Genomic DNA, 26,646 nt, shown 5'->3' with positions numbered 1-26,646 from the left:
ACCCCTGCTCTCTGGTGAATTGTCCTCCCTGCCAGGTAAAGTTCTCCTTCGTTCTAGGTTGTTTCTCTCCTTGCCTAGTTTGCATCCGTTGCTTTTAGTTCGGCCTTCAGATTTCCAGACTTTTATTTTTAGTCTTTGTTTTCTTACAAAATATGCTGTCGTATTCTTCCTTTTTGCTGGCCCTCCTAAATTGGAATTGTGGTCAACCCAGGGAATACAAAACCAGAACCAGAGCCGTCCCCAGCTTACCATTGTGAAATATCTTGATAAATTAATGTTCCAAATAGACATCACTATTGCAGAGGACAAAAAAGCATATCAATATGTCTGCTGTTTGTGAATCGAACCTCCTTTTAGTTCAGGACAGCTGCTTGAGAAAGATAAAAAGGAGACGGCCGCGTTTATTATCTCCTTGTTCTTCTTTTATAATTGTCCAAATTCATCTTTGAACAGTGTCACGATTGTTCACCAATAATAATAATAATAATATCTTATCTTTTCAGGTATGTTAGTACAAAGGCTCTGTTTCTGAATAGATTGCAATAGGCAAAGCTTTCTGCTTTTCTTTTTAATATCGGCAATAGCCAATTCTGTCCTCTCCATTGTATTTCTGAAATGAAGAAGGCTGGAGATTTGACCTCTGGGTAGAAGAGACATAAGCTCAGGGTTGAGCTGCTGGGGGTTCGCAGGGGTTCGGGAGAGCCCCTAAGCTAAGATTCTGTGAACTCTGGAGAACCCCCAAATCCCACTCCTGGCTGGCCCCGCCCACTCCGCCCCTCCCAGGAGTCCCCACGTGGCCCATTTTGGATGCAGGTAAGTGCAGGCTGTGTGCGGAGGCTCAGGGAGGGTGAAAAACGGGCCTCCCGGAAGTTTAGGAAGGCCGGAAATGGGCCCGTTTCCAGCTTTCACAGAGCCTCCGGAGCCCGGGGAGACCATTTTCGTCCTCCCGGAGGCTTGAGGAAAGCCTCAGGAGCCTGGGGAGGGCAAAAACACCCCCCCTCCCCACCGTAGTGCAGGAGGCCAACTAGGCCACGCCCACCACAGTCACGCCCACCCAGCCACCGGGCAGAGAACCTGTTGCTAAAATTTTTGAAGCCCACCCCTGCATATGCTCCATTCCTTTCTGGGTCCTGAAACTAATTCTCAGACCAAGAAAAGTTTAATTTGGAGTGATGGAGATAGTTGAAAGATCGGGTGTGCCATACTTTTGTTTCTGATCTAAGAATTGATCAGATTTGTGTTTGGCAATTTTACACCATGCCTTCCATGAGTGAACATATTGTAGCCAAAATGATGATGATGATGATGATTTAATCTTTGGTGAGATTCACAGCCTTTGGGGCTGGTTGATAGCTCAACAGCTCGAGTCCTAACCAAGGACCTAGGAACTGTTCAGGTAGCATCGTAGGATATAAGCTGTTCCAAGTAGGGTGGTTTTTTGTAGAATCAGAGTATTCAAATTTGATAAATTCTGGATTTCCAAATAGCGAGGTAGCCCTTTCTTTTTCCAAAGTTGCTCAATTTCAATTTGTAAGTCCCGATACTTTGTGATTTTTTTCTTGCTGCGTGTCTACAATTCGTGCATCCCCAGGTATTGCAATGTCAATGAACCAACCCTTTTTCTTTTCAGCTATTGTTATGTCAGGCGTGTTGTGGGCCAAAGTGCTTGTCAGTCTGAATTCTGAAGTCCCACAAGATAATGATGATGATGGTGGTGGTGGTGGTGATGATGATGATGATTATTATTAAAATCTTTAATGAGATTCACAGCCTTTTGGACTGGTTGGTAGCTCAACAGCTCGAGTCCTAACCAAGGACCTAGGAACTGTTCAAGTAGCATCAGAAGATATAAGCTGTTCTAAGTAGAGCGGCTTTTTTGTAGAATCAGGGTATTCAAGTCTGATAAATTCAGAATTTCCAAATAGCCAGGCAGCCCTTTAGGTATTGCTCCAAGGGCTCCAATTACAATGGGGATAATGCACGATTTCTTTTTCCAAAGTTGCTGAACTTCAATTTGTAAGTCCCGGAATAAAACTCACTCCGCGATAGTCTTGCTTAGCGGCAGACATTTTGGGCCCAACGGTGGTGGTAAGCCGAGGACGAACCTGTTCCTTGGGAACAGAAAGAAGCCTTCCAAGATTGCCTCTCTATTTATGAACTACTGGTTTTCGGGGAGGCATCGGTCCGTCCTGGCTCTACTTGAAATGCCAGGAGCTTTTGGGAACCCTGAAGTCTTTTTTTCTTTCTCCATTCTCTCTTCTTTTTCCACCTCGGCCTTTGCCAAGTGCTGATGGCATCATCATCATCATTATTATTATTATTTCTTTTTTGAAAAGAAGTTGGGAATAAAAATAAATGCAAAAGAATTAGATGTGTTCCAAGAGACCCGGCGGTATCCGAGGAAAGGGATTTTAGATATTCTCCGTGCAAAGTTAACATGAAGCCAAACAAAGTATTGAGAAAAGGAGAATGTCGGCAATCGAAGGTAGAGTTGTGCATAAGTTAAATCCTGTTGGATTTGGGCCAGCTTCCTTTTCATTCTGTTGCTTAGGAGTGAGCCGTCAAGGAACAAATGATAAGGAGAGCCATCTTAAAGCTAAAAGAGTCTGGTCAGAAAATAAGCTCTGAGCAAAATCACTTCTCTGTCCCTTTAGCCTTATGATGAAGAAGAGCTTAGAAAATAATCTTGCAAAATTACATCGGTTAGAAAGGGCAGAATGTACTGCAGGCTTAACTCCCCAGCAGAAGAAAGAAAATTAACCATCTGTTTCTGTGCCCATCCATTCATGAGTTTTGTCCATGTTCAGGCTATTTGTCATCCCAAGTTTCCATATACAAACCCATGGAGGACTGCTTTGTGGATAAAGGAATAATGTTTTGTTTGTTCCTTTTATTTATATCAGGGGTTGCCAGCCTTTTGGACCTCAGGGACTACCAAACTCATAGTTTTAAATCCCGTGGGCCACTAATATGAATTCTGACTGATGGTGGTCCTATAATCCCATAATCACAATCCCATAATCCCTTGCGGGTTGGAGTCTGGGCAACTGAATGGAACTAGCAGAGTGTTTTTAATGGCCGGATGCCTTTCCTGTCGCCAGTACAGAGTTTTGTTCAGCAGATATATTCTCAATGTACCCAGAGAGAGAAATATCTGCCTCTACCCTAGGATTGAACTCACAGCCTACAAATTGTGGGGGAGAGCTTCACCTCTAGGTCACCGTACCACTCCAACGATGGTCATAAGATACTTTTTTTTTAATGGACCTTGTAACTTTGAACCATCACTAAATGAACTTTTGTAAGTCGAGTATTCCTGTACCTGTATTCCTAGTGTTCCTTGTTGGTTCAGCCTAGCAGTTTCATTATATTTTTTTCTTCTTGAACTTCCCTAATACAGAAGGAAGAAATGTTATCAAAACTGTAGCAAGAGCGAATAGTAACTTGGCGAGCGTATAACTTTTCAAAAAATGATGGATTTGGTACTCTCCGGACCTGCTGGACTTCAGCTCCCAGAATTCCCACCTGGTGTAGAGTACTTAGGTGTATTTACCCTCTGTTACTTGTCTGTAGAGTATTACAAAATGGCAAAAGTTATAATTGAGCCTCTTTTATGCAGGTAGTTTTTGACTTATGAGCACAATTGAATCCCAGATATTTATGTTGCTAACTGAGATACCCGTCTCTTGAGTTTTGCCCCATTTTACAACCTTTCTTTCCACAGTTGTTAAGTGAACCATTGCAGTTGTTAGGTTAGGAACATAGTTGTAGAGTGAAACTCTTCAGGGAGAGAAGCAACCTAGAACTAAGGAGAAATTTCCTGACAGTTAGGACAATTAATCAGTGGAACAACTTGCCTCCAGAAGTTGGGAATGCTCCAACACTGGAAAGTTTTAAGAAGAGATTGGACAACCATTTGTCTGTGATGGTATAGGGTTTCCTGCCTAAGCAGGGGGTTGGGCTAGAAGACCTCCAGGATCCCTTCTAACTCTGTTATCTACATATATAAAAGCGAAACACCACTCATGCATCATTACAAAACCGTAAAGCCTACAAACTTGAAACTTGGCCCATGTGTTCCTCTTGGCTTCTAGATACTCACTAAGAAAGGATTTTTTGAAATGACCATCAGAGCATTAGTATTTCCTATATTATTATTATTATTAACATGCTCTGATGCTAAGGAGATCTACTCCCTCTCCCCACCTGGAAAGAAATCTGTTCCAAATGCAAAACACAAGCAGAGGAGTTTCAGTTTCAGTTTCATAGCACCAAGCAGCTTTACTACAGAACAGTTGAGCTAAGCCACGCCCAGGCTCCTTGTTGTCTCCTTCTTGCTCACACAGCAAATACTGTTTCAGTATCCAAACAGGACGGATGGATGCTGGTAAGGATGGGCAGAATTTTCCTTTTACTTTCCTCCCCAAAAACTAACCCCTTAGGGAAGCACGGGTATTGAGCTAGTTCTGCTCTATATTACTGACGGGAGAAAGACTAGTGAAAATGTATGTAGGTACGCAGAAGTAGCTACCAATGAGTTGAGCAGCTGGGCCATTGTGCGATGGAACGCAGTAGAAGAACAGGGGTATCGTTGAAATTTTGACCAATGTGAGGTCAAAGGAAACGTTTCTGCTCATTGCATTTTAACTCCCATGTTCTGGAAATTATGTTTTTGTTCTGCTCCTGACTATTTGGCATCGTCTCGGTCTTTCTTTGTGTGAGTCTATTACCATTTCTGCCACAAAGGACAAAAGGAAAAGGAAAACATTGAGATATTTTTGTGTGTGTGAATTTGGTAACTATACTCAGACAGTTCCCACTGCAGAAAAAAACAAAAACAAATTCACAGGAGCTCAAATTAATCTCTACTTGGACAAAGAGTCATTCCCCAGTGCCATGAGTGAAGGGTGGGTGTATGTTTTCCCTTGTGTACTTTGAAACATTAATAATAAAAATAGACAAAATATATAGAATATATCTCAGCTTTACTCGGAACAGCTTACATCCGTGATGGCGAACCTATGGCACACGTGCCACAGGTGGCACGCAGAGCCATTTGTGTGGGCACGCAAGTCCCAGGCAACCTTACCTCACTGCACATGCGCGCACCTCCCAGCTGATTTTCGGGCCTTTTTCGGCCTCCCAGAGGCCTGAGGGAAGCCTCTGTAGCCTTTGGAGGCTGAAAAATAGGCCCGTTTCATCCCTTCCTGTATTTCCGGAAATACCAGAAGTGACAAAATGGGCCCATTTTTCGGCCTGCAGAGGCTGCAGAGGCTTCCCCCAAGCCTCTGGGAGGCCGAAAAAGGCCTCAAATGGGCCAAAAATCAGCAGTGCATGTAAGGGGGTGGGGCAGGAATCGCATGCGCAGAGGTGTGGGGGTGCAAGCACATATTTTTTGGCACAGGAGCTCAAAAAGGTTAGCCACCACTGGCTTACGTCCAGCGACAATACCATTAATATGATTCAACAACCACATTTGCCTATCCTGGGGTTTGGGGAAGGGCTCAGTAGGGTGAACAAAAATCCCAATCCCCTTTTAAAAAAAAAAAAGAAAACATCCAGGCGACTGTGCAATCTGCCGTAATAATATTTAGTTAGAATATTGGGCAGAATTCAACATAAAGCATTTGTTTAGACAACAAAGCTTTGTTAGGCCGGCAATCTGGCTACAAAAGAAAGCTTATCCATGGCAAGTAATAGACAGTTTAAGGATAAACAACTCATTGATGATTTATCCCAATCGTTTTGGCCCTTGAGCCTGCAGGAAGAGCTCAGTGAAGGAAAACATCTGATGGGAACTATAGTTACCGAAAATAATAATTAAAAATACTGTGCAATGCTGTTCCAAGTCCTGCCTTTGGTCTTAAATGACTACTGATGAAATGGATTATAGGATCAGCTTCTTCTCTGGCTAGTCCGAGGGTTAGTGTATACAGGTACTCCTTGACTTACGAGCCTGAGATTTATGTTGCTAAGCGAGACATTGGTTAAATGACTTCTGCCTCATTTTACGAACTTTCGTGCCACAGTTCAGGGGTGGGATTCAGCTGGTTTGGACTGATTCAGACGAACCAGTTGTTCCAAAGATTAGTTGCCCCGCCCCTGCCTTAGTTTGTCCTTTATTTCTCTATTTTGCAACTGAGCTGATTCGTGTGGCACAGCAGATTGGGGTGTGAATCAGCTGTTTTACTCACCAGATACCATGCCTCTATCAGAGTCTGAATCCAAGGAGAAAGATGAACAGCTGGCAGGGAGTGGGAGAATGGCTCCGTTGGCTGTGGAGGAGGCTGGGGAAGGGCAAAGTCTGGCTGGGCAGAGCAGGGAAAAGGTAGAACAAGGGAGAGGGAGTTCAGAGGAAGGCCAGGCTCACCCCCTCTTCATCCTAGGGTACGCAGGGAGGAACGAAGAAGGGAGCAACATGGGTTGCGTGACTTATGGGGGAGGAAAGGGCCCTGATTCCCTTCATTAGCCACATCTGCGAATGAAAGTTTATAAGAACTGAATGCTGACAGCGGCAGCTGCTGGGAGCAAACGTGACTTTATCCTGTGTTGTTGCTGATCTGTGTTCCTGGCGTCTTCCCAACAGTGTGAGTTTTGACGTGTCTTCATGTCTGGAATTCTTGATCCTGTCCTGCCAAACTAATTACCTCAGTTTGGCTTGATTGGACTTATAATTACAGTTTTTGTTGACCAGGTTTTGGGCTTGATTCTCTGCAGCCAAAGGCTGTTCCTGGGAGAGTTTTTCTCCAGCCAGAAGGTAACCTGGACATTGGGGGCAAAGTTGGAGCTAATAAAGGGACTCCTGCTGATTATCTGACTGTGTGGCCTTTGTGCCAGGCCCCTTTGGGTCATCACACCTGGGCTGCAGTAGAAAGTAAATTTTAGAGCTGTAAATGGGCGGTTTTTCAAACGCTGTGCGCGTGCGCTCACCAAACTGGTTGTTATACCGGTTGAATCCCATCCCTGCTACAGTTCAGTGAATCACTACCGCTAAATTAGTAACAACAGTTGCTAAGTGAATTTGGCTTCTCCATTGACTTTGCTTGTCAGAAAAGGTCATAAAAGGGAATTATAGGACACCATACTCCCCCACCCCCCCACCCCGGGACAAGGCAACCGTCATAAATATGAATCAGTTCCTGGATATCTGAATTTTGGTTATGAGGATGCTGCGATCGAATCACAAAGTAAGCACTTGATTTTTCTGGACGATCACTTTAAGACTCTGTTTCTTACCAAGGGCTTGCTTTAGACATCCGAAATGGAAGGTTTTGCATGGAGAGATTCCTGATCTGACTCTTAATAGCTCTTTAGCTGAGTTTCTAAGATAAAATCTGTATGGAATCCGGAATGTTTTTCCTTGAAAAGATAACACACACACACACAAAAAAAATCAGAGGTAATAGCCAAAACTTGCAGTAATGCCTGAGCCACGGGGTAAGGCTTGTGTAAACAAAGCTGTTGTATAAAAATACTTTACAAGATCTAGATCGGGGAGTAAATCACCAATTCATCTGTATCTTTTATATATTACACTGGAGTTATGCTTGTTGTTTTTAAAGGGACATAGAAAGATTTATTCCTTGCAGCGTAGGCTTTAAAATAGCCGTTAGATTAAAGGCTTAGCAGAAAATTGGAAAGAATGCCATGGGAGAAGATTAGGTTGCTGTGTTATTGTGGGAAAATATAGTATTAAGACTGCAGGAAACCCCACCCCTTTTAGATAGATAGTTAGATAGATGATAGATGGATGGATGGATAGATAGATAGATAGATAGATAGATAGATAGATAGATAGATTAGTCTATGTTGTGTGTATACATAAGGTAAAGATAAAGATTCCCCTTGTACATACATGCTAGTTGTTTCCGGCTCTAGGGGGAGGCACTCATCTCTGTTACAAAGCCGAAGAGCCAGCGCTGTCCAAAGACGTCTCCGTGGTCATGTGGCCAGCAGGACTAAACGCCGAAGGCTCAAGGAACACTCTTACCTTCCCACCAAAGGGGTCCCTATTTTTCTACTTGCATTTTTTACATGCTTTCGAACTGCTAGGTTGCCAGAAGCTGGGACAAAGAATGGGAACTCACTCCGTGACACGCTAGGGATTTGAACCGCCGAACTGCCGACCTTTCTGATCGACAAGCTCCGTGTCTTAGCCACTTATCAGCTGCCTTCAGAGTCGGAGATCGGTGGGGCAGAAGAACAGTTGGAGCCTGTTCCCAGTGTGCGCATGCGCAGAGCTGCCAGAAGAAGGGAACAGTTAAGGAACCAGGGTCAACTCGGGAGTAAGGGTGTATGGTGAATGGCCCTTCCCCGAGGGAATAAAGAGGAGCAAAAGAAGGGGTAGTGTTTGAAGGAGACAATTAGTTCGTTTAATTAGTGTGAAGATCTGTTCCTGACTTCTTGCCACGTAATTGCTGCTACAGCGTGGTGTTTGGAAGATATTGGCCTGGCAACTCTCCAAGCCTGATAAAGGTCTGTAGTTGTGAAAATCTCTTGAAAGACTGTTGGACGGGACTTTGCTGGAGAGGAATTCTCTTTAACCTCAATAAAAGGGGTTTTATCGGGATGAGGAGTCGGCTTCATGACCTTGGGAAGCCTTAGGTCAGAACAGTCGGTAGGCTTTTGCCTTCCCAATCTAGGGTTGAAAGAGAAGAACTCGTCCCAAATCACTCAGCTGGATTGTCTGGTGTGTGTGTGTGTGTGTGTGTGTGTCTGCGAGACCCTGAAGCTGACCTAAACATTTTGCTTCTCGTCTTTGTTTCCCATAACAGCAGGAAAACCTCAAAGCTGCGTGAATCCAAACCGTTGAGCTGTAATAGCATCCCCACCACCAAAATGCGACACTAGACTATTAAAGAGTTTTATGGAAATGTATCCTTTGGCACGCGAGAGAAGGGGTTGTTTAATTTGAAGGGAAGGAGGAAAGGAATGTGTTGCTCTTCCTTTGAGGAGGCCATGGACTTCAGCAGGGCATGAAGGCTCATGGCAGCACCGGCGGTTCAGTGGCTCGCTTCAGGGAACAGCAACCGAGGAGCGCAGAGGCGTATTGGCTACCGCCGGCCCCTTGTTCTCCATTGGCAACCCTAGCTGGGCTTTTCAGCTGCCACAGAATCCGTTGAGTATCAACAGGGCCCGTTTCTTGCTCGGTGGTCATTGGGCCGTGACCGTCTCTTCATCTCGGTGTTTATGCTGGCCGTTGGGAAGGATCTTGGAGACCGCCTGCTGATGCTTCCTCTGGACGGGCTTGACATGAAAGATAGCATCACTTTGTTGGACACCAGAGGAGAAGAGCAGAAAACTGGAACAGTAGGGGAAGAGAAGAACGATGGATGGGCTTGCATGAATAGCAGCCCCTTGTTTGACAAGAGATTTGGTATGACTCGCTTGCCAGCTGGCGAGCCAGTTAGCTCTTAAACGTTTCATGCATTTGTTTCATGTTGAAATGTGGGGTTCTTCCTGTAAATTTTCATCTGCAGCAATCAAACAGAGGGGAAGATAATGTCTGTGATCTAGAGATAGCATGGAATTCCTTTGTCTTTTACATTTGCCTAGTTTGGTGCTGGTCTCAGGAAGGGAAAAAAATGCAGACATTTCTGTGCATAAAGTATTCTTGCCGCCGTCAACGTATATAACAACAAAGTTCCATTTTCCCCCTCAGGTCTTTTTCCATTAAACCCCAAATAAAAGTCTCTGGTGTTCTCTTCATTTTAAGATTTATTTGATTTGTCAATCGCTTACAAGATAACAGGTATGAATATAAACATAGTTATGAATACATGAAATGGATACATATAAGAAAAAATAAAATAATCAATAGGACAAGGACGGTAGGCACGTTGGTGCGCTTATGCATGCCCCCTACAGACCTCTTAGGAAAGGAGTAGGGTCAATAGTAGACAGTTTAAGGTTAAAGTTTTTGGGGTTTGGGGAAGAAACCACAGAGTCAGGTAGAGTATTCCAGACATTGACCACTCTGTTGCTGCAGTTGTATTTCCTGCGATCAAGTTTGGTGCAGTTTACCTTGAGTTTGTATCTATTGTGTGCTCTTGTATTGTTGTGGTTGAAGCTGAAAGTATTCATTGACAGGTAGGACATTGCAATGTATGATTTTATATACTATACTTAGATCGGACTGAAGGCGGCGTAGTTCTAGGCTGTCTAGGTCTAGAATTTCAAGTCTGGTGGCATAAGGTATTCTGCAACGAGTAGAGGAGTGGAGAACTCTTCGTGTGAAATATTTCTGGACTTTCTCAACTGTACTTATATTGGATACGTAATGCGGGTTCCAGACTGAATGAGCTGTATTCAAATATTGGTCTAGCAAATGTTTTGTATGCTCTAGTTAGGAGTGTGATATTACCAGAGAAAAAGCTACATAGAATTAGGTTAACAACTCTTAATGCCTTTTTGGCTATGTAGTTACAGTGGGCTCTAGCACTTAGATCATTAGAGATGTGTACTGCAAGGTTCTTGACAGAATTTTAAGAATTTTCTGTATTAAGCTATGTATTATCATTTAATGACCCCCATAATCCCTTGCGGGGTGGAGTCTGGGCAATTGAATGGAGCTAGCAGAGTGTTTTAATGGCTGGATGCCCTCCCTGTCACCAATGCGGAGTTTTGTTCAGCTGATACATTCTCATTATGCCCAGAGAGAGAAATATGTGCCTCTGCCTAGGATCGAACTCACAGCTTTCTGATTGTGAGGCAAGAGCTCCACCTCTAGTCCATCGCACCACTCTAGATTTCCCTAGTTTCATCATCACCTTTTAAAGACCTCCCATAATCCCTTGCGGAGTGAAGTCTTGGGCAACTCAATGGAGCTAGCAGAGTGTTTTAATGCCCGGATGCCCTTCCTGTCTCCAGCATGGAGGTTTGTTCAGCTGATATAGTCTCAGTGTGCCCAGAGAGAGAAATAGCTGCCTCTTCTTCGGATCGAATTCACAGCCTTCTGATTGTGAGGTGAGATCTCCACCTCTAGGCCACCGCACCCCTCTGTATTAAGCTATATATATCCTACGCCAATATTTCTTTGCTTTATCGCCCGTATCTTGGTTCTGTTGTGGTCTCCATCCCTCATAGCTTTGGTGCAGCAAGATAGCATTTGACATGTAACTCAGTGTTTTGAGTTTTGGAGGATCAAGGCTGTTCTCATAGTTCCCTGAAACAGTATGCCTAACACCCAGTTGACGGGACAAAATAACCCTGGTTTTTTTCCGCCCAGCATCTCCTGTCGGTGGCATATGGAATGGAAGGGATCTTAACTCTCATCCAGTCCCTTTGTTTTTCCACCTCTTATTGTGTATATTTTTATTTAAGTATTTATGTAGAAGAACGACCTGCAGAGGCTGGAAGTTAGAGTCAAGTGAGAAATCAGCCCGGAATCGTTACATCCCAGTCTGCAGTCTGTGTCCATTCCCACTTGAATTCTGCTAACTCTTATCTAGTGTCCTAAAGGTGCTTTTTTCAAGAGGCCACTGGACTTTCTGGTTTTTCTTGATCTCGTTTCGCTCCTCATCCAAGAAGCTTCTTCAGCTCTGACTGGATGGTGGGGGACGGAAGGATTTACATTCCTTGCAGGCAAGCTGGTCATTTGCATCCTTTTAGAGAGCCATTGAGGCCGCTTGGAGGTTTGTCTGTGTCCTCAGGCTCACCTGAGTGGTGCAAATGGGTGTGGAGCCTTCGTGGAACTGCTGAAAGCTCTACTGAAGTGACCTTGAGGACACAGATAAACCTCCAAGTGGCCACAACGACTCTCTAAAAGAATGCAAATGACCAGCTGTCTGCAAGAACTATAAATCCTTCCGTTCCCCGCCATCTAATCAGAGCTGAAGAAGCTTCTTGGATGAGGAGCGAAATGTCTTCAAAGAAAACCCAGGAAGTCCAGGTGCCTCTTGAAAAAAGCATCTTTGGGACAACCATGACCTGGAACACTGAAAATCTCCACAGACTCTTTATCTAGGGCCAGTTTAGTGCTGTTAATGGACTAGATTCTTGTTCTATAGGTTTTAGCAATAAATCATCTTAACATGTGGATCTGATTCTTCTGGCCTGACAGCTTGTTTGCTGAATGTACGTCCTGGCTTTCCTCAAGGAAGCATAGTTCTCCGAGTCTTCTGGCCACCAACCCTTTTACACCGCATGGTGTAAATCACCCAGTGAATATTCACGATGGGAAGCAAGCTGGAAGCTTATCTCCCCAGGGCTTAGTCCCCTTTCCTAGCCCTACTAAGTTTTCACTGGAGGGACATAACACCCCATGCATCTCTCTCTCTCTCGCTCTCGCTCTCCCTTTTTCCTTGGCACACAAAGGGACTGTGACCTCTGAAAAAGCTGTAAAACCATGTACATGTGTTCTTCTTTAAAATTCCTTTGCCGATTCTGCTTGCCTTTGATTTCAGTGGAACTAATGTCTTACTGGGTTTTTTTAAAAAAAATAATAATAATAATAATACGGGTCGACAGAATTTAACAAGGAATCTTGTAATACTGAAATACAGATTATTATTATTATTATTATTATTATTATTATTATTATTATTATTATTATTATTATTATTATTAATCGCACAGTCAGTCAGAAGTTCAGACTGGTTTGGCATTTTGGTCTACCTATCGAGTCTTTACCAAGGGCCCAGGATGGGCAAATCTGGATGTTTGATGTTACAGATATCATCGCAGGATGGAAGCTGTTCCAAGTAAAGCTGCCTTCTGCAATTGACCGATGGCAAATTTGTCAATGCCACTGACGGTGTTCAAGGGGTGCTCCAGTTGTTTTGGGACTGCACCCAAGGTACCTATGACTAGGGGTACTACCCTTGCTTGCCTTTGCCACAGTCGTTCTATTTCTATTTGTAGGTCTTTGTATTGTGTTATCTTCTCCAGTTCTTTCTCTCCTCTTCTGCAGTCTCCAGGCACTGCCACATCCACTACTCAGACGGTTTTTTGTCTTTCTTATCGACAACTGTTAAGTCCTGGGTGTTATGTGGCAGGTGTGCCAGATTCTGAAGTCCCAGAGCAACTTAGCTTCCTCATTTTCTATGACTTTTTCTACTTTATGGTTCTCACTTGCAGGCAAATGATGTTCTTGCAGATTTTCCAATGCACCATTGTTGCTACTTTGTCATGCTGAAAATCTGTGCGATTTTCTTGCAGATCTTCTTCTTCTTCTTCTTCTTCTTCTTCTTCTTCTTCTTCTTCTTCTTCTTCTTCTTCTTCTTCTTCTTCTTCTTCTTCTTCTTCTTCTTCTTCTTCTTCTTCTTCTTCTTCTTCTTCTTCTTCTTCTTCTTCTTCTTCTTCTTCTTCTTCTTCTTCTTCTTCTTCTTCTTCTATATCCATTAAACATGAAATTCAGTCAACTGAACATTCAAAAATGCATCACAAATACTAGTGACTGATGCTAATGGTTGATACGGGTGGCTGCCAGCATCCCTGGTATCAACCAAGTACCTTCTTAAGTTGTATGATGTTCCGAGTAGCGCAATTTTTTTGCGGTTCTGCTGGGTGTTATTGCAGGAAGCTGCGATTTCTTAATGTGTTTTGTAAAATTTTTGGACATGGTACCAAGGGCCCCAATGACAATGGGTATCACTGCGATATGTTTCATCCATAATCATGTTGTTTCAATGGCCAGGTTGCAATATTTCATGATATTTTTCCCACTTGTAGTAGTAGCAGTAGTAGTACTAGTAGTTATTTCTTCAATTCTTGGACCTCTAACTGCTTCCCTTAAAAAACAGAGACCCTGCTTTCAGATGGAACATACCAGGTAGAAATCTTTGTCTTGCCATTAACGTGGGATTAATCTAAGTGTACCAAACAATTAAACACAAAGTTTTGCTAAGAGGGCCCTTTCAAGATGTAAATACTTGAAACCACAACTTAGAAGATTCTTCTGTGGTATGTCTGTAGTCCCTTGTTTGGTTGGTGAAATCTTTCCTAATTTCTAGTTTAATGTGTCTAGTGTAATGAAGAGAAGGACTAGGGATGACATGAGAGCAGTCTTCCAATATTTGAAGAGCTGTCCCACAGTGAAGAGGGAGTCAAGCTATTCTCCAAACAGCACCAGAAGGCAGGACAAGAAGCAACAGATGGAAACTCATCAAGGAGAGAAGCAGTTGTGGTATGCTATTGGTTCACACCGGTTCGGCCGAACCAGTAGCAAAAATTGCTACCGGTTTGGCTGAATCGGTAGTATAAAAAAAACCATCCAATGATCAGCTGAGGAGAGAGAAAAAAACCTTGATCAGCTCACTGGCGCTGCAGGCCTCAGCTGGTGTGTGGAAAGCTGCGGGCGCAATCAGCGAACTGGTAGTGGAACAGGTAGGATCCCACTGCTGGAGAGAAGCAATTGTCATGCCCCTGTCGGAGTCTGAATCTGAGGAGGAAGGTGGACACCTGACACAGAATGGGAGTGTGGCTCCGTTGGCTGTGGAGGAGGCTGGGGAAGGGCAAAGTCCAGCTGGGCAGAGCAGGGGAGAGGTAGAACAAGGGAGAGGTAGAACAAGGGAGAGGGAATTCAGAGGAAGACCCAGGCCCACCCCCTCTTCGTCCTAGGGCACCCAGGGAGGAATGGAGAAGGGAGCAACGTAGGTTGCGTGGCTTACAGGGGAGGAAAGGGCCCTGATTCCCTTCATTAGCTGCAGCTGAGAAGACAATTGATAAAAAAGGCAGGCTGCGTGCGGCAGGCTGCTGGGAGCAAACGTGACTTTATCCTGTGTTGTCGTGGCTTATCTGCATTCCTGGCATCTTCCCAACTGCGTGCGTTTTACCATGCCTTCGAGTCTGAAATTCTTGCTCCAGCTCTGCCAAACTAATCACTTCAGTTTGGTTTGTTTGGACTTTAAGTTACAGTTTGTGTTGACCATGTTTTGGACTTGATTCTCTGCAGTCAAAGGCTGTTCCTGGGAGAGTTTTTCTCCAGCCCGAAGGTAACCTGGACATTGGGGGCAACGTTGGAGATAATAAAGGGACTCTTATTGCTTATCTGACTGTGTTGCCTTTGTGCCACGCCCCTTTGGGTCATCACAGCAACCTTCTTGGAACTGCTGAAAGAGGAGGTCAAAGAAGCCATCTACATTAAGATTGAACAGCCCTCTCTCAACAGACAGGGTCAGAATATGACACCACCTATCTCCTGTTTACAACACAATCCTCTCAGCAGTTCCAAGAAGGCTCCACACCCATTTGCACTATTCAGCTGACCCCGAGGGCACAGATAAACCTCCAAGTGGCCTCAACGACTCTCAGGAAGAGCGCTAAACAACTGCCAGGAGTACAAACCCTTTCTATTCTCCACCATTCAGTCAGAACTGAAGAAGGTTCTTAGATGAGAAGTGAAACGTCTTCAGGGACAAAAAAACCCAAAGTCCAGTTGCCTTTTGGAAAAAATAAAAAAAAAGGACTTTTGGGGAAAACTAAGTAAGTATCTTATTTGTTTTTCTTTCAGGACAACATTGCCTTGTTCTTGAGAGGTTGCAGGGAAGTGGGTCTGAAAGAATCTCAGCTGTTCGATCCAGGAGATCTACAGGAGACCACAAGCCGAACAACGATCAAGTAAGTGAAAATAGAATAGGGTAGGGTAGAATGGAATAGGAGTGGAGTGTGAAGTGGAGTGGAGTGGAGTGGAGTGGAGTGGAGTAGAGTAGAGTAGAGTAGAGTAGAATAGAATAGAATAGAATAGAATAGAATAGAATAGAATAGAATAGAATAGAATAGAATAGAATAGAATAGAATAGAATAGAATGGAATGGAATGGAATGGAATGGAATGGAATGGAATGGAATGGAATAGTGGAGTGGAGTGGAGTAGAGATGAGATGAGATAAATAAAATAAAATAAAAAATAAAAAAAATAAATAAATAATAATAAAAATGAAATAATAATTAAATAAATAAATAAAATAAAATAAAAAAATAAATAAAATAAAATAAATAAAATAAAATAAATAAAATAAATAAAATAAATAAATAAAATTAAATAAATTAAATAAATAAAATAAATAAAATAAATAAAATAAAATAAATAAAATAAAATAAAATAAATAAAATAAAATAAATAAAAAATTAAATAAAAAAAATTAAATAAATAATAAAATTAAATAAATAATAAAATAAAATAAAATAAAATGGAATAACAGAGTTGGAAGGGATCTTGGAGGTTTTCTAGTCCACCTCCCCTGCTCAGGCAGGAAACCCTACCCCATTTCAGACAGATCTCTTCTTTAAAACTTCCAGTGTTGGAGCATTCACAACTCCTGGAGGCAATGGATCTACTTCAGTGTTTCTCGACCTTGGCACTTCGAAGATATTTTGGACTTCCATCTCCCAGAGTTCTCCAGCCAAGCCATGAGTTGGACACCCCTGATGTAGAAGAACGAAAGAAGAAGGAAAAAGGGCTGTTGACTTGAAGGTTCTTCTTTTTCTGCATTCCAAGTTTGGATGCAATGAAACATCCAAAGTGGCCGAGAGCCTTAATGCTTCCTTTGTTGTGATATCGCCCCAGCAACTGGTCCTGCTCACACAGCATTTGGAAGGGTGACCCCGCCCATCGTGGCAACCTCTGGATTTCACTCAATAGACATGCTATCCAGAAGGTCACGGTCTTTATTTATCTAAAGTTAGCTCACAGGCTCTCGATGAGTCAAGTGTAAGTTGAAAATCAAAGCAAATGGGCTGCGAGGAGAAGATACTCTGACATCCTTCCTAATCCCAGATCCTTCCTTGGCGAGCTGTGGTTTCCCACAAAACCTTATGCCAGCTGTTTCCTGGATGATGAGCTGTCAAAGAATAGTAGACTCCTGCTCAGGGCTGAGATTCCTGACTTTTGGCTCAAAAAGACACAAACACACACACACACACACACAGACACACACAAAATTCTTGATTCTAGATTCAGTTGTGCGCTAAGCTTCACAATGTTCCAAACTTTTTGTCTGTGCATTTAAGAGCTAAAGGTAAAGGTGTTCTGACCCAGGCTTCCTAAACGGTCATTACGCACACACTTATTTTAAAAACGAGTTATTTTATTGCAACGCTGGGAATTGTTTTCATTCCCAGCTGGGAATTAATCTCAGATAGTTCCCTGAGATAAGCACCCACCTTTGAAGTGCTGCCAGAAACAGAAGTATCAAATGAACTAGAAAAGAAACCAACTGAAGTACAAAGAGCTTCAAGAATGAATCTGAACCGAACAAGCGACTTTGCTTCCTGCAAAGGTTTCTTCACCTTTGCCTGTCCTTTAAACCTTATGGGAGGGGCAATCCCCTCCCAGCCTTATTCCCAAATCGCCCCTTTTGTCTCAGCTGTTCTTGCCTTCTGGCAGCTCTATGCAAGCATGCACTGGGAACAGGCACCCTCATTCCTCTGCCTCGCTGCTGCCAGACTCCAGAGGCTCCAGAGTCAGCACACTACTCCCAGATGGTCCTGGCCCCATCTCTGCATCGGATGCAGGACCCTCGTCCAAGTCCTCTCCAGACTCCCTGATGGTCCCTGTTCTTCCCCACTGTCCAACTCCGCTGCCTTCTGCACCAGCTGCCGGCGAACCACAACAACACCCATGCTAGTTGTTTCCGGCTCTAGGGGGCAGTGCTCATCCCTGTTACAAAGCCAAATAGCCAGTGCTGTCCGAAGACGTCTCTGTCTTAAATGCCGAAGGCTCACGGAACGCTGTTCCCTTCCCACCAAAGGGGTCCCTATTTTTCCACTTGCATTTTTTTTTACGTGCTTTTGAACTGCTAGGTTGTCAGAAGCTGGGACAGGGGGTGAGTGAAATTTAAAAGGAATAAAAATTTTTTATAAAAAATTTGGGGAGGGGGGGGGCGGGAGGAGGATGGGGGGGAGATGTTGGGGGGGGGGTGGGGGGGGGGGGGGGGGGGGGGGGGGTTTTTGTTTTTTTTTTTTGTTGGTGTGGGTGGGGGGGGGGGGGGGGGGGGGTGGGGGGGGGGGGGGGTGGGTTTTTTTTTTTTTGTTGTTTTTTGTAGTTTCACAATATAATATTTTTTTTTTTTTTTTTTTTTTTTTTAAAACAACTGAATGATGGCTGAGGGACATAAATGGTTCTCCAACTCTAGCTAGCTATTCCAGTTAGAAGAATTTATTCTCTGAGAAAGGAGAACGTGTGTAGCTCAGGGTTGAAAGGAGGGTGTGTGTGTGTGTCCTTGGTGCTCTCTGAGCTTGGTGGGGGTTTTCTTGCAGACCTTTTATTACCCAACTAGGTAACATCATCAGTGTTAGAAGGGAGCGGGATTTGTGGAGAGGAGGAGGAAGACTGGGGTCCTTAATGCTCTCTGAGCTTGGCGGTTTGGGAGTGGGATTTGTGGAGGAGGAGTAGTGGTGGTGGTGGTGGTGGTGGTGTAGTCCTTGATGATCTCAGAGCTTTGTTTTCTTGCAGACATTTTATTACTCAACTTGGTAACATAATCAGTGTTCGAAAGGAGTGGGATTTGTAGAGGAGGAGGAGGATGGGGGGAGAAGGAGGAGGACATTGACTGTGGAGTCCTTGGTGCTCTCTGAGCTTGGTGGTTTTCTTGCAGACCTTTTATTACCCAACTAGGTAACATCATCAGTGCTAGAGAGCAAACCTCACTCCCTTTTAACACTGATGTTGCCTAGTTGGGTAGTGAAATGTCTGCAAGAAAACAACCCAGCTCAGAGAGCCCCCAAGGACCCCCATCATATTTATTCTCTCTTTTACCCGCCTTGCCTCCCTTTGATTTTGCATGGAGGAAAAATATTTAATTCGTCGGTAACTCAAATATTAGCGGCGTGGGGGCTCCGAGCAGCGCATGAGAACATACTTCCGCACTGTATCAAATCAATAAATGGCTTCAGTCGCTTTCCATTGTGTGTTTCCCAACCCGCAGACACATCCTGCTGACTCCTTGCTTAGGAGGAAACATGTGACCTGTCGCATTATACAAACTGTGGAAGGAATTTCTGCTTTTTTTGAAATGTTTTTTTTTCCTCCTTTCTTTTGCAGGAATCTTGATGGTAGCAGAAAGCTGAAAAACGTAAGTACTCGAACGTGTAACCTTTCTTCTTGCTGCATAGGGTCCAGGTGTTTGTCCTACATTGGTTTTTCTGTGTGTTGTGTGTGTGTGTGTGTGTGTAGCAAATGAAGGTTGAAACTCCAATATATTACTGGGGCTAAAAAAAGATTTTTTTTAAAAAAAATTGTCTGGGACTTTTGACTTTTGGCGATCCATGCACAGGGGGTATCCATCCAACCTGGGCAACCACAGTGTGAAAGAATTGGGGGATTCTGGGAGTTGAGGTCCTAACCACAACTTTTAAGACTTGTGGACTTCAACCCCCAGAATTCCTTGCCACCTGGGGAATTCTGGGAGATGAAATCCACAGGTCTTAAAAGTTGCCAAGGTTGGACACCCCGAATGTAAAGCTAACTTTGCTCAGGTTTTGATGAGTTAATAGCGAAGCCTCTGTGAGCACAGCAGAGTCCAGGAACACAATGAGTCTTTTGAATAACAACAATAATAACAGTAACACAATAAAACTTTAGGAAGAACATGTTTAGATGACCAAACCGGTGTCTACATATAAAGAACGGTTGCAAGAATTGGGTATGTCTAGTTTAATGAAAAGAAGGACTAAGGGGTGACATGATAGCAGTGTTCCAATATCTCAGGGACTGCTCCAAAGAAGAGGGAGTCAAGCTATTCTACAAAGCAGCGGTCTCTAACTGGTGGACCACCAGTGGGCTGTGAGAAAATTTTGGTGGGCCGCAGAGAAATCTCACCCCCAGAGCACCCCCTCTCCCAAAGCAATTAATCCAGGCTGTGCAGAAACACAACTCCTTACCACTCACTCCTTACCCGGTAAACTTGCCTGCTAATATGCTATTTTTCCTTTTTCCGACCGTCATCTGTTCTGCTGTGCAGATTAGTTAGGAAGAGGAAATGGTTGGATTTCTTGCTTTCTAGCTAGTCTTTAGATCTTTGGTACAGCTGAACCTCCCTTAGGACACTGAAGGTTTGCTTGCAAGCAAATTCAGTGCAGACTCATGGCAAGCAAATTTGAGAGACTGAGCTAGCTGATGGCAGATAGATAGATCACTGAATGCCTGCTTTGCCTGATTTTGGGTAAAAGTTGCTCTTTTTTATAAAAAATTCAATATTTATATAAATATTTATAACATTTACATACAAGCCATGCCCAGCCAGTCACATGACCACCAAGCCACACCCACAAATTAGGCCATACTCACAGAACCAATTAGTGGTCCCTGGGATCTAAAATTATGAGTTTGGTGGGCCCTGAGGTCCATAAGGTTGGCGACCCCTGTTCCAAAGCACCTGAAGACAGGACAAGAAGCCCTGGGTGGAAACTCATCAAGGAGAGAAGCAACCTAGAACTAAGGAGAAATTTCTTGACAGTGAGAACAATTAATCAGTGGAACGGCTTGCCTCCAGAAGTTATAAATGCTCCATCACTGGAAGTTTTTAAGAAGAGACTGGACAGCCATTTGTCTGAAATGGTATAAGGTTTCTTGTCTAAGCAGGGGGTTGAACTAGAAGACCTCCAAGGTCCCTTCCAACTCTGCTATGCTATGCTATGCTATGCCATTCTATTTCTAATTTCTATTCTATTTTGTGCTATGCCATGCCATTCTATTTCTAATTCTAATTCCAATTCTAATTTCTATTTCTAATTTCTATTCTATTTTATGCTATGCCATGCCATTCTATTTCTATTTCTAATTCCAATTCCAGTTCTAATTTCTAATTCTAATTTCTATTATATTCTATGCTATGCTATGCCATTCTATTTCTATTCCTAATTTCTATTCCTAATTTCTATTCCTAATTTCTATTCCTAATTTCTATTCCTAATTTCTATGCTATGCTATGCCATTCTATTTCTAATTCTAATTTCTATTCTATGCTATGCTATGCCATTCTATTCCTAATTTCTATTTCTAATTTCTGTGCTCTGGTATGCTATGCCATGTCATGCCATGCCATTCTATTTCTAATTATAATTCTTATCTCTATTTCTATTGCTAATTTCTATTCTATGCTATGCTATGCCATTCTATTTCTATTCCTAATTTCTATGCTATGTCATGCCATGCCATTCTCTCCCTCTTTCTCTTTCTATTATATTCTAGTCATTTGAAGTAGCCAAAGTCGCTGTTATCTCTTAAGCGGATGAACGACCCAGTTTGCAGGAATGTACAAATGCTTTATTGCCTGTGAACTTTCCTGTCTTCCCTCCAAAGGGGATTTTAATTTCAAAGCAGTTCTTTTTCCTTCCGTCATCCTGATTGAAACCAGGAGCGGCCGTTTGCAATATCAGAGACTGCACAGTAAGGAAGGAAAGTTTTAAAATGCACTTGGTCATAGAGTTAGATAAACTTATCCAAAAGCCAGACACAACTTCTGGAATGAGTGTCTGTGGTACACTCCAAACTATTCCCGTTATATTTTCCTGAACATCCTCAAGTCGTGTTAAGGAAATAACCAAGAGCTTTTCAATACAGCTTTGAAGCCCATAATTGTAACTACGGGTTAAAAAAAAAAGCACTATTATTTTATCGAGTCTGGCTTGTCATCAGGAAAGTAATTGCTCTTCCCCCCAAGCCAGCAAAAACTTTCCGAATAAATAATGTTTCATTTTGCAAGATTTACTGAGAATGCTCTGCAGAGGCCCTCCGTTAGGAAGTTGCTGAAACGAACTGACCAAACTCTAGAACTGTTTTTACAAAGCTTTCATTTGAAACCCCAACAGAGTTATCACAGCAGTGCTTTCTTGGAGAAACCTGAATTTTTAAAAAAGAAAGAAAAGAAATTAGGAAATATTCCAGAGTATTCTGAAAAGAGGCGGCTTAAAAAGGAGAACAGAAAAATTACTTTATCTCTTTGGCAATTGACATGTAGAAAGTTTTCAGAAATGGTGTAGGGTCTACTGCTTGGGCAGGAGTTGGACTAGATGACCTATAAGATCCCTTCCAACTCTGATTATCTGTTATCTGTCTTCTAGTCCAACCCCCTGCCCAGCAGGAAATCCTATACCATTTGAGATGGAATAGAATAGAATAGAATAGAATAGAATAGAATAGAATAGAATAGAATAGAATAGAATAGAATAGAATAGAATAGAATAGAATAGAATCCTTTATTGGCCAAGTGTGATTGGACACACAAGGAATTTGTCTTTGGTGCATAAGCTCTCCGTGTACATAAAGAAAAAATAAAATACATTCATCAAGAATCATGAGATACAACACTTAGTGATAGTCATAGGTTACTAATAAGCAATCAAATCATGCTAGGGAACAAATAAAACACTGTAAATTGTAAAGATACAAGCAACACGGTTATAGTCATAAGTGGGAAGAGATAGGTACTAGGAAGTGTTATTATAATCTAGTCGTAGAGGAATAATAGCAATACAGTCTTCGTAAATAAGTTGACAGTGTTGTGGGAATTAGTTGTTTAGCAGAGTGATGGCATTCAGGGAAAAATTGTCCTTGTGTCTAGTTGTTGTGGTGTGCAGTGTCCTATAATGTTGTTTTGAGGGTAGAAGTTGAAGCAATTTATGTCCAGGATGTTAGATGTCTGTAGATATTTTCACAGCCCTTTTTTTTGACTCAGGCAGTATACAGGTCCTCAATGGAAGGCAGGTTGGTAGTAATTGTTTTTTTCTGCAGTTCTGATTATCCTCTGAAGTCTGCGTCTGTCTTGTTTAGACAGACACAGACTTCTGTTTAGACAGGAAACCCTATACCATTTCAGATAAATGGCTGTCCAGTCTCTTCTTAAAAGCCTCCAGCAAACACAATTTCTGGAGGCAAGTCATTCCACTGGTTAATTGTTCTCACTGTCAGGAAATTTCTCCTTAGTTTTAGGTTGCTTTTCTCCTTGATTAGATTCCATCCATTGCTTCTTCTCCTGCCTTGTGATGCTTTGGAGAATAGCTTGACTCCCTCTTCTTTGGGGCAGCCCTTCAAATATTGGAGCACTGCTATCATGTCACCCCTGGCCTTACTTTTCATTAAACCAGACTTACTCAATTCTTTCAAAGCAATAACTACAAATCTAGAAATTCCAATCCAAACTTCGAACTCCCAGCCATTGAAAAATCTAGAAATTAAAATGATTGGCTCAAAATTAGGAATTGGTTGGAGGAAATTACAAAACAGAAAATTGAATTGAGACCAGCAGCATTCCTACTGGGTACATTAAGAGATAAAATTAGTAAGAAATGGATTAGCAAGAAGAGCCTTTGCCCAGAATTGGAAATGTGACAGTATTCCCTCCGACATTACGATAATAAAAAAAGGTTTTAGAGTGTACAGAAATGGATAAGCTTTCAATGGAAATGAAGGAGAGAGAAGAGACAGAGTACTACGAAATTTGGAATTTATAGTATAACTGGCTACAAGGTAGACACAAAATAGAGGAATGAATGAAAGGTTATGGTGAGAGGAAACAATATTGTATGACTAAGTATAATTATGTATAATTATGTAAACAACTACATAAATATATGAAAATATGCTATAAATCGAATGTAAAATAATTGTAATAATATTTAGTAATATTCTACATACTAAAGAATATGTCAATGTGAGTGAACACCACTACAAACACGCTGAAATGAATGGAAACATGTTTTTAATTGTAGAATTTGACTAATAAAGGCTTTTTAAAATTAAAGAAAAGAAAAGAAAATCTAGAAATTCCTTTCCAGAGCCCAATCCAATATCGAGATGCCATCTGTGCGGGTTTTTAAATGGGATTCTTAAAATTGCACTGCTACCTGTTAGAAAACAGCAGCCTCTTGCTAAGTGTTATTCTCGAATCACACTAAGCTCTTTGGCTGCAATTAAAAAGAAAGAGATTAAGAGATTGCCCTGAATGACCCCCTTTTCCTGGCTTAGAAAGCAACCCCTCTGAATTAATTGGGGGGGGGGTGAATGCCAAGAAAAAGGGGCCAAAAGGACACAAATTCCCTGCAGTATATAATTTTCTTGTTTCCCCAAAAAAGTCAACAACCTTGGAATGTGAATATTTAAGGTCAGGTTCTCCGTAGGAAGAGGGAGGATCTGACATTTTGGCCCACCTCTCTTGATTATCATCAGTTCTGTTGTTAACTTGTGAATGGAAACCTTTGGCCTTTCCGTGACATTCAAGAGTGAATGAAAGGGAGCTGCCGGCAGCTGAAGGAAAGGAGCCTTCATGCTTGGTATGAAGGCAAAAATCGGGATTTTTTTTCCCCATCGGCTGCAAAAACGGAATCTTCTCAAACTCCATGGGAGGTAGCTCCAGATAGGAACAACGCTACATGGATCCATCAGTGACGTTCAATTTTTTTTGGGGGGGGGAAGACTTCTTTCTTCTCTATAAATAAAATCTGGATTAGGGCACCAAAGATGTAGAAGTCAGAACATCCGCGTCAATGCAACAAGCAGCAAAGTTCTTAGGGGTGATCTTTGACCTTTCCTTAAACTCTTTTCGGTTTTTGAAATCTCTTCGTTGGTTTTGGAGTCAGGTGAAACTTACTTGTTTGACTGAAAGAACCCTAGTTGCGCCATACGCAAGATTGTAGGGGTTCTTTGTGCTTTCTGAGCTGGGTGGTTTTCTTGAAGACATTTCATGACCAGACTAGGGAACATCATCAGTGCTAGAAGGGGGTGGAGGAGGAGGGGGGGAGGGGGAGGGGGAGGAAAAGGACTATGTAGTCCCTGGGGCTCTCTGAGCTTGGTGGTTTTCTTGGAGAACTTTCATCACCCAACAAGGTAACAGAATGAGGTTTGCAAGGAGGAGGAGCAGGAGGAGGACTGTGGGGTCCTTGTTGCTCTTTGAACTTGGAGGTTTTCTTTTAGAAATGTTTCATTACCAGACCGGGTAACATCATCAAGGCTAGAAGGGAGTGGTGTTGGAAGAGGAGGAGGAGGAGGAGGAGGAGGAGGAGGAGGAGGAGAACGGCGTGTGCTTGCTCCCTTATTTGAAAAAATAATGTAGGAAGGATGCAAAGAAATAAAGAACTAAATGTTGTCTCTGCACCAACACCTTGGCTAGTAAGAGTTTCCTCTCTGTTGGCAGTTTGGATAACCATTAAAACATCTTCCATTTTAATATTTCAACTCCTCATTTATGGTTTGTTTTTTTCCATTCGCCCTTAGGAAACGAAAGATCTGACAAGCTTCTTGAATGGAAGCAAGGGAAAAAAACAAAACAAAAACACAACTACCATATCTGCAACTCCTCCTTTTAGCGGAAATGATAATAAAGAAAAGCTGGACTTCCTAAAAGTTAGAAAAGTGAGAACCATTTCAGTTCTCACCATTATAAATGGGTGTGTGCCTCCTGCCTCCCCTTGGGGAAATTTAGTCCTGTGAGTGAAAAATTTCCTGTTGCTTATCTGATTGCCGTTTTCAAAGCTTCCAAGCTCTACATGGGATTTTCAGGAAATCCCAGTGTGATGACTTAGGGCGTGGCACAAAGGCCACACAGTCAGATAATCAATAAGAGTCCCTTTATTAGCTCCAACTTTGCCCCCAACATGGCCCAATCAAATCTTCCCAACTGGAGGCATTCCCCCCCCAGTCACTCCCCTCCAGGTGCAGGGCAACGTGTCCTTGACTCTCTGAGAAAGGAATGTTGTTGTATCTAATCTTCTAATCCCCACCATGAAATCCCCCCTCCCAAATTCCCAGGCCCTGAATGTGGCAGCCTCGAAGCTTCCAAGTAAAAAAAAAAAAAGGCTTCCAAGGCTGATATAGACGTTGTTCCCTCAACACTCGACAACATGGCTATTACATCGAATTGGGACAGACGTTGTGATGACCCGGGGCGTGACACAAAAATAACAAAGTCACAAAAGTAGAATAAATTCCCTTTAATGCCTCCAAGTTGGCCCCAGTGTCCAATTATCCTCAGCTGGAGATCAAACTCGTCCAAAAACAATCTACGAAGGGCAGAATTGCAGCCTGAAACCAAAGTAAAGATAATTAGAAATGAAAAAAACAACAACAACACAAACCACACTGAAGTAATTAACACGGCAGGCCAGGATAATAAATTGCAGACTTTCAAAACATAATGCAGCACCCACAGTTGGGAGGATGCCAAAACCCAGATAAGCCTCAACAAAGATAATGCACGCTTTGCTTTCAGCAAGGAGCGGTGTGCAAACGCCCCTCTTATATCCTGTTCTCCCAGCTGCAACTAATGAAAGGGATCAGGGCCTTTTTCTCTTCCCTAAGCCATGTTGCTCCCTTCTCTGTTCCTCCCTGCGTGCCCTAGGATGAAGAGGGGATGGCTCTGGGTCTTCCTCTGAATGCCCAGCCAGACTGTGCTCCTCTCCCGTTTCTTCCACAGCCACCGGATCCACACTCCCACTCCCTGTCAGCTGCTCAATCTCCCCCTCAGAATCAGACTCCAACAAGGGCATGACAGACATTCAGTTCAATGCTCACTTTCGCTTGTGCTGTGAGAGAAAACTTGTATCTTGCTTTTGGGGAAAATAGACTGTTTTTAAAGGCGGGGGGGAAACCAGGGTACGTATTTAATTTCCTCTGGAAGGTGCGAAAGAATTTGTTGTAGCATGGAATTGACCTGGTGGTTTTGATTTGTTCCAATTAACGTCCGTTCAATTCTTCAGGTTTTAGTCACCATCT

The 26,646-nt window shown here is 42.7% G+C and overlaps 1 protein-coding gene across 9 annotated transcripts in view; it reads left to right on the top strand.

Moving 5' to 3' along the window:
• Nucleotides 1-26,646, top strand: part of LIMCH1 (LIM and calponin homology domains 1) — a 192,927-nt gene that overhangs the window by 79,728 nt on the left and 86,553 nt on the right. For all 9 annotated transcript variants that reach the window (XM_026675354.2, XM_087965762.1, XM_087965761.1 and 6 more), the window contains 3 exons: nucleotides 15,452-15,558; nucleotides 18,982-19,012; nucleotides 26,631-26,646. The exon at nucleotides 26,631-26,646 is cut by the window's right edge and continues 95 nt beyond it. In XM_026675354.2, coding sequence (XP_026531139.2) covers nucleotides 15,452-15,558; nucleotides 18,982-19,012; nucleotides 26,631-26,646 — 154 coding nt within the window. The remainder of the gene's footprint in view (nucleotides 1-15,451; nucleotides 15,559-18,981; nucleotides 19,013-26,630) is intronic.

Source organism: Notechis scutatus, chromosome 4, assembly GCF_049901735.1.
Source record: "Notechis scutatus isolate UNSWTSFEM ecotype Mainland chromosome 4, rNotScu1.2, whole genome shotgun sequence".
Taxonomy (NCBI): Eukaryota; Metazoa; Chordata; class Lepidosauria; order Squamata; family Elapidae; genus Notechis; species Notechis scutatus.
The sequence above is the reverse complement of the archived record's forward strand: the minus strand, read 5'-3'. Positions and strand labels throughout refer to the sequence as shown.